Source organism: Podarcis melisellensis (genome assembly GCF_964234715.1).
Source record: "Podarcis melisellensis genome assembly, chromosome: 8".
In the NCBI taxonomy this organism is placed as follows: domain Eukaryota; kingdom Metazoa; phylum Chordata; class Lepidosauria; order Squamata; family Lacertidae; genus Podarcis; species Podarcis melisellensis.
In genome coordinates this window covers 43,012,673-43,025,302 of record NC_138540.1, presented here as the reverse complement: position 1 = coordinate 43,025,302, position 12,630 = coordinate 43,012,673, and the positions used below count along the sequence as shown (strand labels likewise).

The window sequence follows — 12,630 nt, the reverse complement described above, 5'->3', positions numbered from 1 at the left end:
CAGTGGACAACATGGAATTCGTAACCAGAATATACATGTATACATACAACATAAAAATAGTGAATACTATTTTAAGATGTAAAATATTATAATACTACATCATAATACTGTATGCCAGGGTGGGGAAACATCAGGTCACAGGCTAATCTTGGCCTGCCAAATTACCCTGTGAGACCATTTCCCCCATACCATGCCTACCTGCTGCCGTCAGTAGTTACATCAGCTTATATGGAGGATAGGATTTAATCCTGCCTTGGCTGTCTTGTCCTGTTCTCAGCAGAGCCCTCCCACTTCCTTCCCAAGGCCCAGCTCCTTGCTTACCCAGCTTTGGAAAGGCAGTGAGAGGGCTAAGGGCAGGCGTCAAATGTTGCTGAGGGCCACCAAAAAAGGTATTGAGGGCCATATGCGGCCCTCGGGATGAGCATTGGACCACTCTGTCTTAGAAGCTTATAGATACTGATGTCACACACAATTGCAACAAAACCAACATGTTACTGGCCAGTGTGCCCACACATGCCCACTTGTTGACAATCTACACTACAGCCTGAAAGAATCAATTGCCTCGTTCAGTTTAAAAAGTAGCCTCAAGCTAACTCTTTTCTCCTACCACTAAGTAGTTATTTACAAGCATATCAGAGGACAGTTGCCTTCCAGAAATCTAACAAATACCAACCCAGTCCAGACCTGCCTATTCTTCCTTCCCTCCTCACCCAAGACCTTCCAAAGTATTTTAAACATGAGTCTATGACATGCTGTATTTCGGATGATAGTAGAAAAAAAACAAACAACTGTAATTCATCTTCAAACTCTTACAAAGGCTAGGTATTTCACAAAACACCTGCCCCAAGTCAAAATACAGAAAATCCAACTATTATCAATGCATAGCTTCTTGCTACTCAAGGAATAACAGCCCCATCCGATCACTCTTTGAAGTCACTCAACCTGTTCACATGAGTCACACAGGGATACTCTCTTAAATGATCTTGGTGATTTATACCACTTTCTCTCAGCCGTGTATGTAAATGATGTAATTTCATCAGTGCTGCCCCTTCAAGTTATTGTTAAAAATAGCACAGGCATGATACACTGATGAAATGGATACACTCAATGCAGTGAGGTAATGCAATAAATCAATGGTCCTTCCTAAGAAGCACAACACAAGACGTTAGAGAGGATAGCAGCTCTGCATTTTCTACTTGGTCTTTTCTTCCGTCTTCTGCTTTCTTTTTTGCTTGATCAGAGAAAACAAAATGATGACTATTCAAACTATAAAATAAATTTAAAATCAATTTGGGGGATAGTCATCACCAAAAACAAGTCATTTTGCTGCGTGACAGCTGACCTGTATTGCTACATCTTGATTCCCATTACTTCTAAAGTTGATCAAAAGGCTGCATCATTTACCCCTTTTAAGACTTAAAATTGCCTAGACCACATAGACTCAATGTAGGTTAACAACATTAGAAACAGAAGAACTTAAATATGCCATAAACAATTTCCATGCCTTAAAAGTATACTACTAAAATATCCCATGAAAATTTACAGTACTGTACTTAAATGTGGCCATGAATTTAAAAGAGTTCAGGTTCAACATTCCCTTTCATCTTAAGTTTAGAATACTGCTACATGGTAGAGCTGCATAATGGACAGAAAATCCATGTTTTACTAATTTTGCATCATTTGAAATCTTAAATGGTGAAGTATTTGGAGTTTCATCTGGTTTTCATTCTCCTTGGCTAGGGCCGGACATATTTCTTCACATCACTTTCCAAAGTTTTCCATTCATAGTAGGCCCTCACAATCAAATGGAACTGGTCCTGACCCAGCCACATGTTATGATCTCCTGCTCTATGGAGCTTTCTATTTTATCAGGTTATATTCCTCTCAGACTAAGGCCTGTATACTACAGGTGCTGTTTGACAGAAGTTTTCTCAGCAGTGTTAGCCCTGATATTTTTTCATATTTGGACCCTATACAAAAACTACTACAGTGACTATAGATTCCAAGCAGGCTGCAGGAAAATGTAGAAGTACTTTCTCAATTCTTGCAGAATATTATTCTCACTTGACTTAAGTTAGATGTAAGTGCACATATTTGCACTCAGTTGGGAGCCATCATCTCCAAATCAATTCAATACTGGCAATATAAAGATTAAGCTTTTCCCTTCCCTCCACATGCAAGTGGATATATTCTGGGTATCCTCTTATTATTACTGCTGACACTTTAATCTCACCTTCTTTAAACCACTGGATGTTCAGCTTCAAATGTTTTTTTAAATAAGTCTTCCAGAGAAACATGTGTGTATACAAGCAACATATATTAGGAAATATGTGAGCAAGAGACAGACTGAGTAATGAGTTAATAGCAATAGCAAAAAATAATGAAACTAGCAATCAGCAGTATTCTTTCATCTCTTTAAAATTTAACCACTCTGTGCAGGAAAATAACCTGGGGGGAAAAAACTTTAAGATGCAGATTGATTCTATGCTGAGGTACAACATCTATAACAGGGTAGAAATCTTCTTCAGTCTGACAGCTATACTCCCTTGTTGGAAATCTTCAGGGGCCACATGCAAGTGGTGGGTGGGGTCAGAGGCAAAAGGAGGAGGAGCAGCTAATTTAAAATTTACCTTTGTAGAGAAAGACTGGTTTCATACACTCACCCCTCTCCTCCATCCAGGCAAGGAAGAAGCATTATCAGAGTTCACAGACACATTCCACTCAGGCAAAAAGACTCAAGGAGGGCAAGAAGGTGAGCCAAATGTCAGACCAATTAGGGTATGGCCTGGGAAGAGGGGGTGTAGCTGGGGATCCGACTCAAGGATCAGTAGTAAAAGCCGAAGGGTATCATTTGGACCCTGGTCTGAGGTTCTCTACCCCTTTCATTATAAATGCAGAACTGTCTCACACTATTTGTTTTACACCCTACTAAAAATGTTAAAAGAAAGAGAGCCCTATACACCACCTCACATTAAAATCACATGTTTCTATATTGCAATGATTGCTTGAGCTTGGAAGATGCTACATTCTTGACATGACTGCATACCTGTTATATATGTTCTTATGTAAGTGCTCCAAAAAAGTCATATGAGCCCTGTGCAGTAAGGTTTTAATGTTTTCTCCATCATAAACCACTACTGTAAAAGCTTATCGAATGTAGAATTCTCTTCAACATCTGGTTTAATGTACTTTATCCCACACTATGCTTTTGGAAAATATGCTGTGGTCAGGACAACATCTGTTACAGTTCTAAACAGACATGCTGCATACATAAATACTCCTTGTTGCTCTTATCATCTGCCCAAAAAGTAGAGAGAATAATCTTGTTTTGTTTTATGTTTACATTCAGGGACCTTAATTGCAGGTTCTCTAGCAACAATAAGATAAAAGGAATGTCCAATGTTTATCAGGTACTGGTCTACTGAATGCCTGTATTCATTGTTTTTAATATTGGACTAGAGAAATGTTCCCACAAACCAGTACCCTCCATATGTTACTGGACTCCAAGTTCCATCAACCCAGGCCAGCATGACTAATGGTAGAGGATGATGGGAGCTGTAGTCCCACACATCTGGGAGGCACCAGGTTGGGAAACTCTGGACTAGACTGATTAGACACAGATCATTCACTGGATTATTGTCAGGGAGGCTCTAGTTTTGTCTGTGCATGTGATCTCACAGAATGGAAAGACTGTTTTCAATTCTTTTGGAAATTAGCTCAATTTAATATGTAGACAAAAAGACAGAAGCTGAACTTCATAATGAATTAAACTTCTTGGACTTGCTTAGTATTTTGCATAGTAGAGTTTAACTCTTTTTGCTTCAAAGCATACTTTAGGACGTTGAGTGTCTATGTACAATACTTCTCTATGTACAAGAGAAGTTGTGGCTATATTAATGACAGTACAAGATTTTCCATCATCACAGATCATTTGGTGAAGAGGGTAGTATCACAAATAATCCTAGATGATATTTGGGGATTGCCAATTGAAACAGAACACTGGGAGCATTGGTACTTTTCCTAGCACCAGAGTGAGTTAAAGTTTGTTTAATTAAATCTCACATTCTAAAATCCCAATGGAAGTTTGGATAACTCACTCTGGCTCTAGGAAAGGTATCAAGACTTCCACTGATATTTTAGAATGTGAGATTTTAATAAGCAACCTGTATCTCATTCTGGTGCTAGGAAATGTAAGTTTTGCTCATTAAGATCTCACATGCTAAAATCCCAGTGAAAACAGAGAGGACCAGACCTATATAGATCCACTGATATTGGAAGTGTATGCCCTTGAGGTATGAAAGATACAAATTATGAAAAACTGCATAACTGAACAATAACTGGACTTGAGGTAACAATGGAAAGCAGCTTACAATTGTTTATAAAGTGGAACTTAAATTGAAGCATTGGATATTCAGTACAACAGTGCTTTGCCCTACATGCGCAAGACAGGCTGTCAATTCAGAATCTGCCATGTAAGTCTCTACTGAAGTGGGCTAATACAACCTGGCTATTAATTCCACTTGCATGAACTAGAAAAACTGAAAGCAGATTTGTACTTGATCGAGACATAAAGCAGCATGCATAATAGCATACTCCCTTGTTTTCATTCTCTAAATCATTTAATACTATTATAATCTTTTAAAGATACAAGGAGGAATGCAAGACAGAGCCATGGAAAACATACCTGCACATCAATACAATAAAGAATAGCAACTCCTGTGGCTAACCAGAAGCTCTGGGGGCAAGCGCTACTATAATTGTTGCAGTTACAGAACTGCCACAGAGAGGTGAGAGATCAAATTGTTGCACTGGAAAATAAATAGGGAATGAACAAGGCACTTTCCTTTCCTTCTGGATTACCGCTGGATTGTTCACAAATATATACCCAAACCAGGAACAGCACGCCTAGAAAATTAAGCATTTCCTGTTTTCATCAAAACTGAACTAAACAAAGAATTTGGATTCACTGCACATTTTACTTTCAAGTAAGTATTAATAGAAATGTTATGTCTACTTATAACTAATGTCACTTCACTGGCAAGGTTCCAAAACACAGAAAGTCAAGGAACAAAGGACAAATAACTTGGCTTCTGCTTTCCAAGTCTTTGCTGCAGAATCATCATTCTCTCTAACCCTGGCACAAGAGGGAAGTTTCAGCACACTTGGAGAAAGCCGGAAGTTTGCAGAAGTACAAATCCCATCTTAAGAAAAATCCTCAATGGGGTTTGAGCATGCTCAGTCACCATGGAATGCTGGTGAACTCCTGGGGCGGGAAGGGGAAAGAGGAAAGGAAGAACAGAAAACCAAATGGGAGGGGAATTGGAGTATATTGGAGGGGAGACTACTAACTGGAACTCCACACTGCAACGTTTTGTTGCAAATCCAACTTTTCAACATCCCAGTGCATATTCTGAAATCACCAGTGGTTTCAAAAGAATTGATTTTAATCATTATACAGGAGATGTGGAACGCAAGAGGCTTATTCAATACAGAAAAAGCATTACTGGTTATAACACGCAAAATATAGATCAGAATTCCTTCCAAAGGACAATTTGCTGATGTCTAGTTGGTGTTGGAGACCAAGTCCAGAAATGCAAAGAATGGAAATAATAGAAATAATAGAATTGTAGAGTTGGAAGGGATCACAATAGTCATCTAGTCCAACCCCATACAACGCCCATGAGCATTAAATACTAATTTATTGTCAGGCATAATTTATCTGCATCAATTTATCTATAAACTGATATGAATTCAGCACTGAACGAGAAACACCAAACACACTTTATCATCTAGAGTCAATTCTTAAAATATTTTAAGCAGAAATATATCTTTTTCTTCAAAAATAGGAGTATTACACAGAAATATCATGCAAAACCCATAGATGCACCTTTTGAGTGTTTCCCTGAAGGCCTCTTGGGTAATGACTCCTCAATGGAATGTGCTGATGTATGTAGTGCATTTTCTAAACTGTTACCGATGTTGTTTATGGGGGTCTCAGATCTTGGAGTGACCTGGGAAGGAAGAAAACCACAAGAAACAAACTAGTCAGTTTTATTTCTCCAAGTCAGAATCTTCTAATAGCCCCATGGCTATTTAATTGAAAGCAACTTTCCTATTTACAAGTTCCTTTGTGGTATGTTATCATACCCATGATGACGATCCAAAGGCTATTACACTATGAGGTTTCCAAATTAGGATTCAGTTCAAGAGTTGGCTTTGCACATGAACCAAAACCATGTGAACAACCTGAAGACTCTCGTTTGTTGAAGCCTAGCTTGCATCAGTTTGTTACTACTGTTTATCCTAGTTGCAAAAGGGTACCTAACTTCCTCAAGATTTCATTTTCTGGATATAAGCCTGACTCTCATTTCACAACCAACACAAGTTCACCTAATACAATGACTCACTTTTATAAAATACACATATGAACAAAAGGCCCCAATCATTTCCAAAGGCAGCACTTATGGCTACCATTGTTATTGTAGCTGGGGCTTAATACAACTGTAACTTTTTCCTCTAATGCAACATATTGTTGATATTCCTCAGAAGGAAGAAATGCAGTAGAACAATTGTTTACAAAATCAGCTGTGTTTTCTGAGGCCCTTCCCTTTCTTAAAGTTACAGAATGCAACTGTTGGAACATAAACCACTATATACACTGCCTTAGTAATCATTGTCCTTCCACCTTCTAGACACAACAGGACATTTGCACACAACTCACACTGGAGCCATCTAGTCCATACTAGGACCCCTAGCTTGCCTACTTGCCTATTTCTGAAATGTGGCCCCAGCAGGATCCCAATAAGTTATTGCTCCTCATCCAGTTACACTGTCTTCCAGTGTTAATGGTCTCCTAATATCCTCCACCTGCTTTCTAAACAGCATCATACTCTGTCCATCTCTATGTATTTCATCATCCCTGAGACACAGAACCATGTGCACCAAAGCAGCAATTGCCCACCCAGCATTACAGTCATAAAAAGGTGTTGAAGACCAGTATTTGTTATTCCTAAAGTACACCCCCACATTCTAATAGAGTTAGCCTAAATGTAATTGTTTTAAGTATTCCAGGCATCAACTCTGTATAAAAACTGTTATACACTACAACTGTAAACTGAAGGCAAGAAATAGCATTCATCGCAGAACTGACTATCCATCAGCATCCTGATAAACAACAGGAACTTTGGTTGTTTTTTACAAGAAAAGTGGGTAAAGATAAACTTTGCTCTCAAGGAAGCAAACAAGTGGATGAATGCAGGCAACAAATAAAGTCAAGACTAATAGCACAATCCTAACTTTGTTTACTAAGAAATAAGCACTAACTGAATTCAATGGGGCTTACTACCAGGTAGGTGGGGTTACAACTGCAGCCTAAGAATATCTTATTATTGTGTTAGGTTTCAAGGAGAATGTACAAGTAAAAGAAGCTAACAAGCAAAGAGAATGGTACCCCAAATATCTCTTTTACAGATGTTGCTTCTGTTAAACCTCCACTTGCTGGAGAGAAGGTACACATGAGGGTATATTTTCTATAGCAGCAGCCAGCCTGTAGAACATTCTTCCCCAGAAGACCTTTCTAGCTCTTCTTGTGTTAAGTTTTTGTCACCTGTTTTCTTGCCATATTTTCTTTTTAAAATGGATCAGTCCCAACTCTTACCTATGATTAGATCAGCATCAAGCTCCTTCCTTCCCTTCTTCTCCTGTGCAAATCCCACCTTTCATGGTTTGTTTTAAACATGATGTAACATTATGCCAGCCTCAGTATTAACTAAGATTAATACCAACCAGGATTTTAAAATGGTCTGCAAATCCTGGTTAAAGGGGGGTCAGGGATAACATTTAAAGGAAGCCATGGAAGGAAAAGTAAGTAAGTGCAAGAGAAGGAGGAACATGTCTATCCTTAGCATGCAGCATGCTCTTGACACCAGGAATGATTAGGTGGCTCCAAGGCAACATTCTAGAAAGAACTGTTTTATATCATTATACAGATAGTTCTCTTTTCCCCTTTTGACAATCTCAGGATTATTGATAGCTGTAGGGTTAATTATTGCTGTTGATATAATATTTTAATAAGTAAATTATTTGTAGAATCAAAGCATCTGAATAAGCATTGAAAATATGACATTCACACAAGCCTACTTTAGAGTAGCATACACTTTTCACCACTAGTTTTCCTGTTGGTGATCACTTTTTGCCTATGACTTGTATGGGAAATCTATGGCCATAGAGATGTTGTTGGACTAAAGCACCATTATATGGATATTTAATGATGAACTGTATTCAGAACAGGAAAACATTCCTTTTTAATACCTTTTTGTGATTTTAAGATGTGTCTGAGAAGGCATTCATTGAGCTGCAAATGAGTACCAGGAATCTAAGGCACTATACTTGCTTAACATTAATTAATTTTTATTGTCCTGTTGCATTTGTTACTATAGTATGCTATCATGTTTTTGATACAGTCATGAGTTAAATAAACACTGAGCAAAGATGCTATATTTTCTGATTTATACCACAAAGCCCACAGGATGCCAAAAGGAAGCTCTTTTTTGGATTCTCCACCCAAGGGATTCCAAGTTCAGGGATTCCCCTTTCAAAGCCCTCAGCACACTTTCTGGCCACTTCCATGAGTCCCAACTATGATACAAAATACATCTTACATCCTAGTGTAGTGTTTCAAGCTAGGCTTGTACTTTTTCTTCTCTGTGGTAAAGATTTTCATACAAATGTATTGCGGTGGTTTTCTGACACTTAAGGGTGCTGGACTTTACAAGTGCGTAAAGAAGACTCATATCTAATAGTACTTGGGATTTGTATGGGTCATTTAACAGGTACTGCCAGAGAATGTTGTCTGTTGCTTGTCTAAATACAGATTAAATCCAATAGCTGTGTGTGTGTGTGTGTGTGTATGTAGAGAGAGAGAGAGTGCACACACACACACACACACGCGCTACCTGTAGCTGGTCTAAAAATGTCAGTTTATTCCAATAAATGAAGCTTTATTCTTTGAAACAAAGAATAATTAAAAAAAAAGTTTGCAGTAAGGATAGATTAGAGTTTACGTTTCTTAAATATACGGAGACTTGGAACTATCAAAATTCACAAAACAACACATTTCACTGTTTTTATATACCAACCAAAAAGCATGTCTCTCTCTCTTAGACACACACGGAAAGCAATGTTCTAGCAAAGTAAATATTAGCTATCAGATAGATGCTTCCATTCACAGACCTATCAGTCTCAGAATGGACCAGTTTGTGTCAGAACCCCTGAACCAGAACAGTTTTTTCACAGTGAAAGTTCTAAAGGATAGATCCTTAAAAAAGCTTCACTTTTAACATATGTAGTGTATTGACCTGTCAAGTTTACGTTACAAAGCCACAGTAACAAAAGCAAAGCTTGCCTTCAACCACTTCTGAGAAGTCTCAAAACTCTTTTATATTATACCACTCTATCAGGACCTTACATGGAATGTAAAACCATTCACGCCTCATCTCTCATTACTGATGCTACACAAGAGACACATGTGAAAGTGTCAAAATAACAGTTACAAAACCAGCACACTAATAAAGGATGCCTGCAGGAAGTAACTTTAACCTGTAGCTCCAAATCACATAGAATTCACTCAGCTATCTTAAATCATTAAATAAACAATTTCAAGCACAATTGAAAAAGCAAATACTTAGGTCTCTACCTTTCCAGAGTAAAACAGCAGGAAGCTATTCTCTTGGTCTATCTAAAGAATGGCCAGTGCAAAACAGCTATACACTTCACAGAATGGCCATTGTTTTACTTAGGACCCACATCTAAGCAGCTTCTGACCATTAGGCATGGGACTATCTTACTAGAGTTTAAAAAAGAACACCAACTATTGATGTGTAGAAAGAGCATCCTAGGAGAAGAGAGTGTGAATGCACATAAGAGAATGGAGTTTGACACTCTACTGATGAGAAGAAGGGAAGTGGGATAGGGAGAAAAATGACCTTTCTGGCCCATTGGTGAAACTAGCCAACAGCCACCATAAACCATAGCTGCAAGACACTCTTTCTCAGCTATATCCTAATAGTAAGACACCCTCCTCCCCGAAAAGAAAGAATACTGTCCCTGCCATCTCTACAATCCCTGGAAGAGAAGTCCCTGGATGTAATACACACCTTGTGGCAACCAGGACAAGTTCCCATGTTGCTAGCTGTGGGAGTGCTGGGACTCTTGCTAGTACTGGCAATGATGTTTTGGATCTTGGTGAGCTCTTGCCTCAGCACCTGCTTTTGGTGGAAACTGAAGGCAGGGTGGTTGGAGGCCATGGTGAAGAGCAGCAAAAACTCATCCCCAGTCCGACCCTCATTGAGCTGCAGTCCATAGTTGTTGATGACAGAGTCAATATGGGTGAGGGTGCGGAAGAGGACACCAGCTGCTTCCCGGTGGGATGAGCCCAGGAGTGCAAGTGAGACCAAGAGCTTGCTACGCACCACCTCATCCGTCAGGTTGGTGAGGCTGCCCAGATCCGCTGGGTTATTGGCCTTGATTTCGGAATCCCGCAGTGAGTGATAGTCTTTGCGGGCCAGGTCCTCTAGGCAGGCTCCCAGGAAACGTAACTCAAGTGGGATGCACAAGTCCAGCAGGCCACAAAGGAACTCCACCCGTTGAGGAGAAGGCAGCTCAGAAAACCAGCGGTACACACTCTCTCTCTGCAGTCGTGGACACCGCTTCTCTACCATGCTGCTAGCTACTGCCACCAGAGGCAGCAGAACCCCCCAGGGGCAGAGGGTGGCCAGAGACGTGTTGCACAGGAGGGGAGATTTTTTTAAAGACCAGACCCAGATAGATACTTGGCTAATAGGGCCTAGCCTGAAAGAGGGTTTGGTTGTTGGTTTGTAAAAGGAGGCAGCACAGATACCAACACTGAAGGGAAAGGTAGACAGAGCACCCCCACCCACCACCCCCAAAAAGAAAAAGAAACTAGGACTGAGGATCTGGTTGCTAATAAGGGTAAAAGTGCAGAGACCAAATTAATGAAGGGTGCAGGACCTGAAAAGGGAGGGAGAGAGGGAGGCAGAGGCAGAGCAGCTTCTGCAAGGCTGCAAAAGCGGATAAAAGTAGAGGACCCTCAGAGATGGGGCCAAGCACGAAATCAGAGCACCCCAATGGGGGAGAGGGAGAGGAGAGAACAGTGAGGACCCCAGCAGAAGGCCTCGATCGGAGGGCCAAAGGGGGCCCTGATCAGGTGGGGGAGGGGCGAGGGTCTTCCTCAACGGGCTGATGATGGTCGAGGCTGGGGGAAGGGCGGAGGAGGGCGGCGGGCGAGGGGCTGAGGTACCCCCCCGGCATGAAAAGAAGGGGTAGGCAACCGGGTGGGCCTCACGTGTTAATCTCCCCCCTCCTCAGAAACCGAGGCTAAATGGGGGGGGGCAAGGGGGAGGGAGGGAGCTGAGGGAGGGCCTAGGCCCGTTATTTGGCGGATGAGGAGTGGAGGCCTCCTCTTGATTTCCCACCCTCCTCCTTTCCCCCTCACGGGGCGGCTCCCTCCCTCCGACTCAGCCCGGCTCTCTCCATCCCCCTCTCCGGCAGGGCGGAGGAGAAAAGCCCGCCGCCGTCGCTCCTCACCCGCCCTCCTCCTTTCTTCCCTTGTTTTCCCGTCAGCCGCCGCCTCCTCCTCCTCCCCCCGGCGGCCAATCCACCCGCTTCGCCCGGCCGCCGTGCCGTTTCCTCCCCCGCCTCTCCGGTTCCAACGGCCACTAGCACGACAAAAGAAACCCCCGCGGTAGGCAATAGGCGGAGGCACACACGGTGCTGCTGCTGCTGCCGCTAGTGCTGCTGCCGCCGCCTTCTCCTTCGCCGCCGTTATGTGTGGTGAGTGTGTGTGATTCCAAAGGCGGAAGGATCCCGCTTCGGCTGGAAGTGAATCGACCAGGCCGGCTGGGAAAGGAGGAGGAGGCCGGGACTCATTCGCGCTCGGTGCCCCGCCCACTCCTCCCACTGACGCGTCGCGATTGGTCTGAGCTTCTGCACCCTTTCCTTCATCCCCCTCCTCAGCTCCGCTGCCCTCCGTCGCTTTCTCTCAGCTCTCTTCACCGCCCACCTAACGGGAACCACTCGCGGTGCCGCCGAACATCAGCGGCTGTCAATCACGTCCCCCAAAGCCCCGCCCTTCAGCGTGTGGCGATTGGGCCAGGCTCTGTTGGAGGGGCGTGGCCGTAGAGGGTCTGTTTCTGCGCGTGTTTGGGGCACGTGCTTGCCTTTGCCTTGATATGGCGGGTAGAAAGAAGCGCCTCGGCCAATAGGGGGCTAGGGCCCTGGTTGCTTAGCAACAGGGAGATGGGGCTAGGGAAAGCCTGAATCGATAGGGCGAGAGGAGGGGGAAGTTGCTCGTTGATGGGACGAGAGATGCTCTGGTTGCCTAGCAACCAAGGCAGCTGCGGTGACTGGGTCAGTTGGGAAGGGGTCTTGAGGCTGTCTTGAGGAAGTGAGGACAAGAGGGAGCAAATGAAGAAGTTGGGGTCCACAATGGACCACCCTACACCTTAACATGGTGGAAAGAAAGGCCTATGTTAGCCTTCCACAACCTAGTCTACAAAAACTTCCCTTGTGCCAAAATAGATGCTTGATTAACAACAGGCTAAGATGTTGGTA

The 12,630-nt window shown here is 42.4% G+C and overlaps 1 protein-coding gene across 2 annotated transcripts in view; it reads right to left on the bottom strand.

Moving 5' to 3' along the window:
* ZCCHC14 (zinc finger CCHC-type containing 14) overlaps window positions 1–12,128 on the bottom strand; it is a 36,620-nt gene extending 24,492 nt beyond the window's left edge. The window contains exons 1-2 of one of the 2 annotated variants that reach the window (XM_081920167.1): window positions 10,155–12,128; window positions 5,888–6,011 (exon numbers count right to left, since the gene is read on the bottom strand). In XM_081920167.1, coding sequence (XP_081776293.1) covers window positions 5,888–6,011; window positions 10,155–10,718 — 688 coding nt within the window. In that variant the 5' untranslated portion in view covers window positions 10,719–12,128. The remainder of the gene's footprint in view (window positions 1–5,887; window positions 6,012–10,154) is intronic. The other variant, XM_081920168.1, reaches the window with a different exon arrangement.
* Window positions 12,129–12,630: the final 502 nt, after the last annotated feature.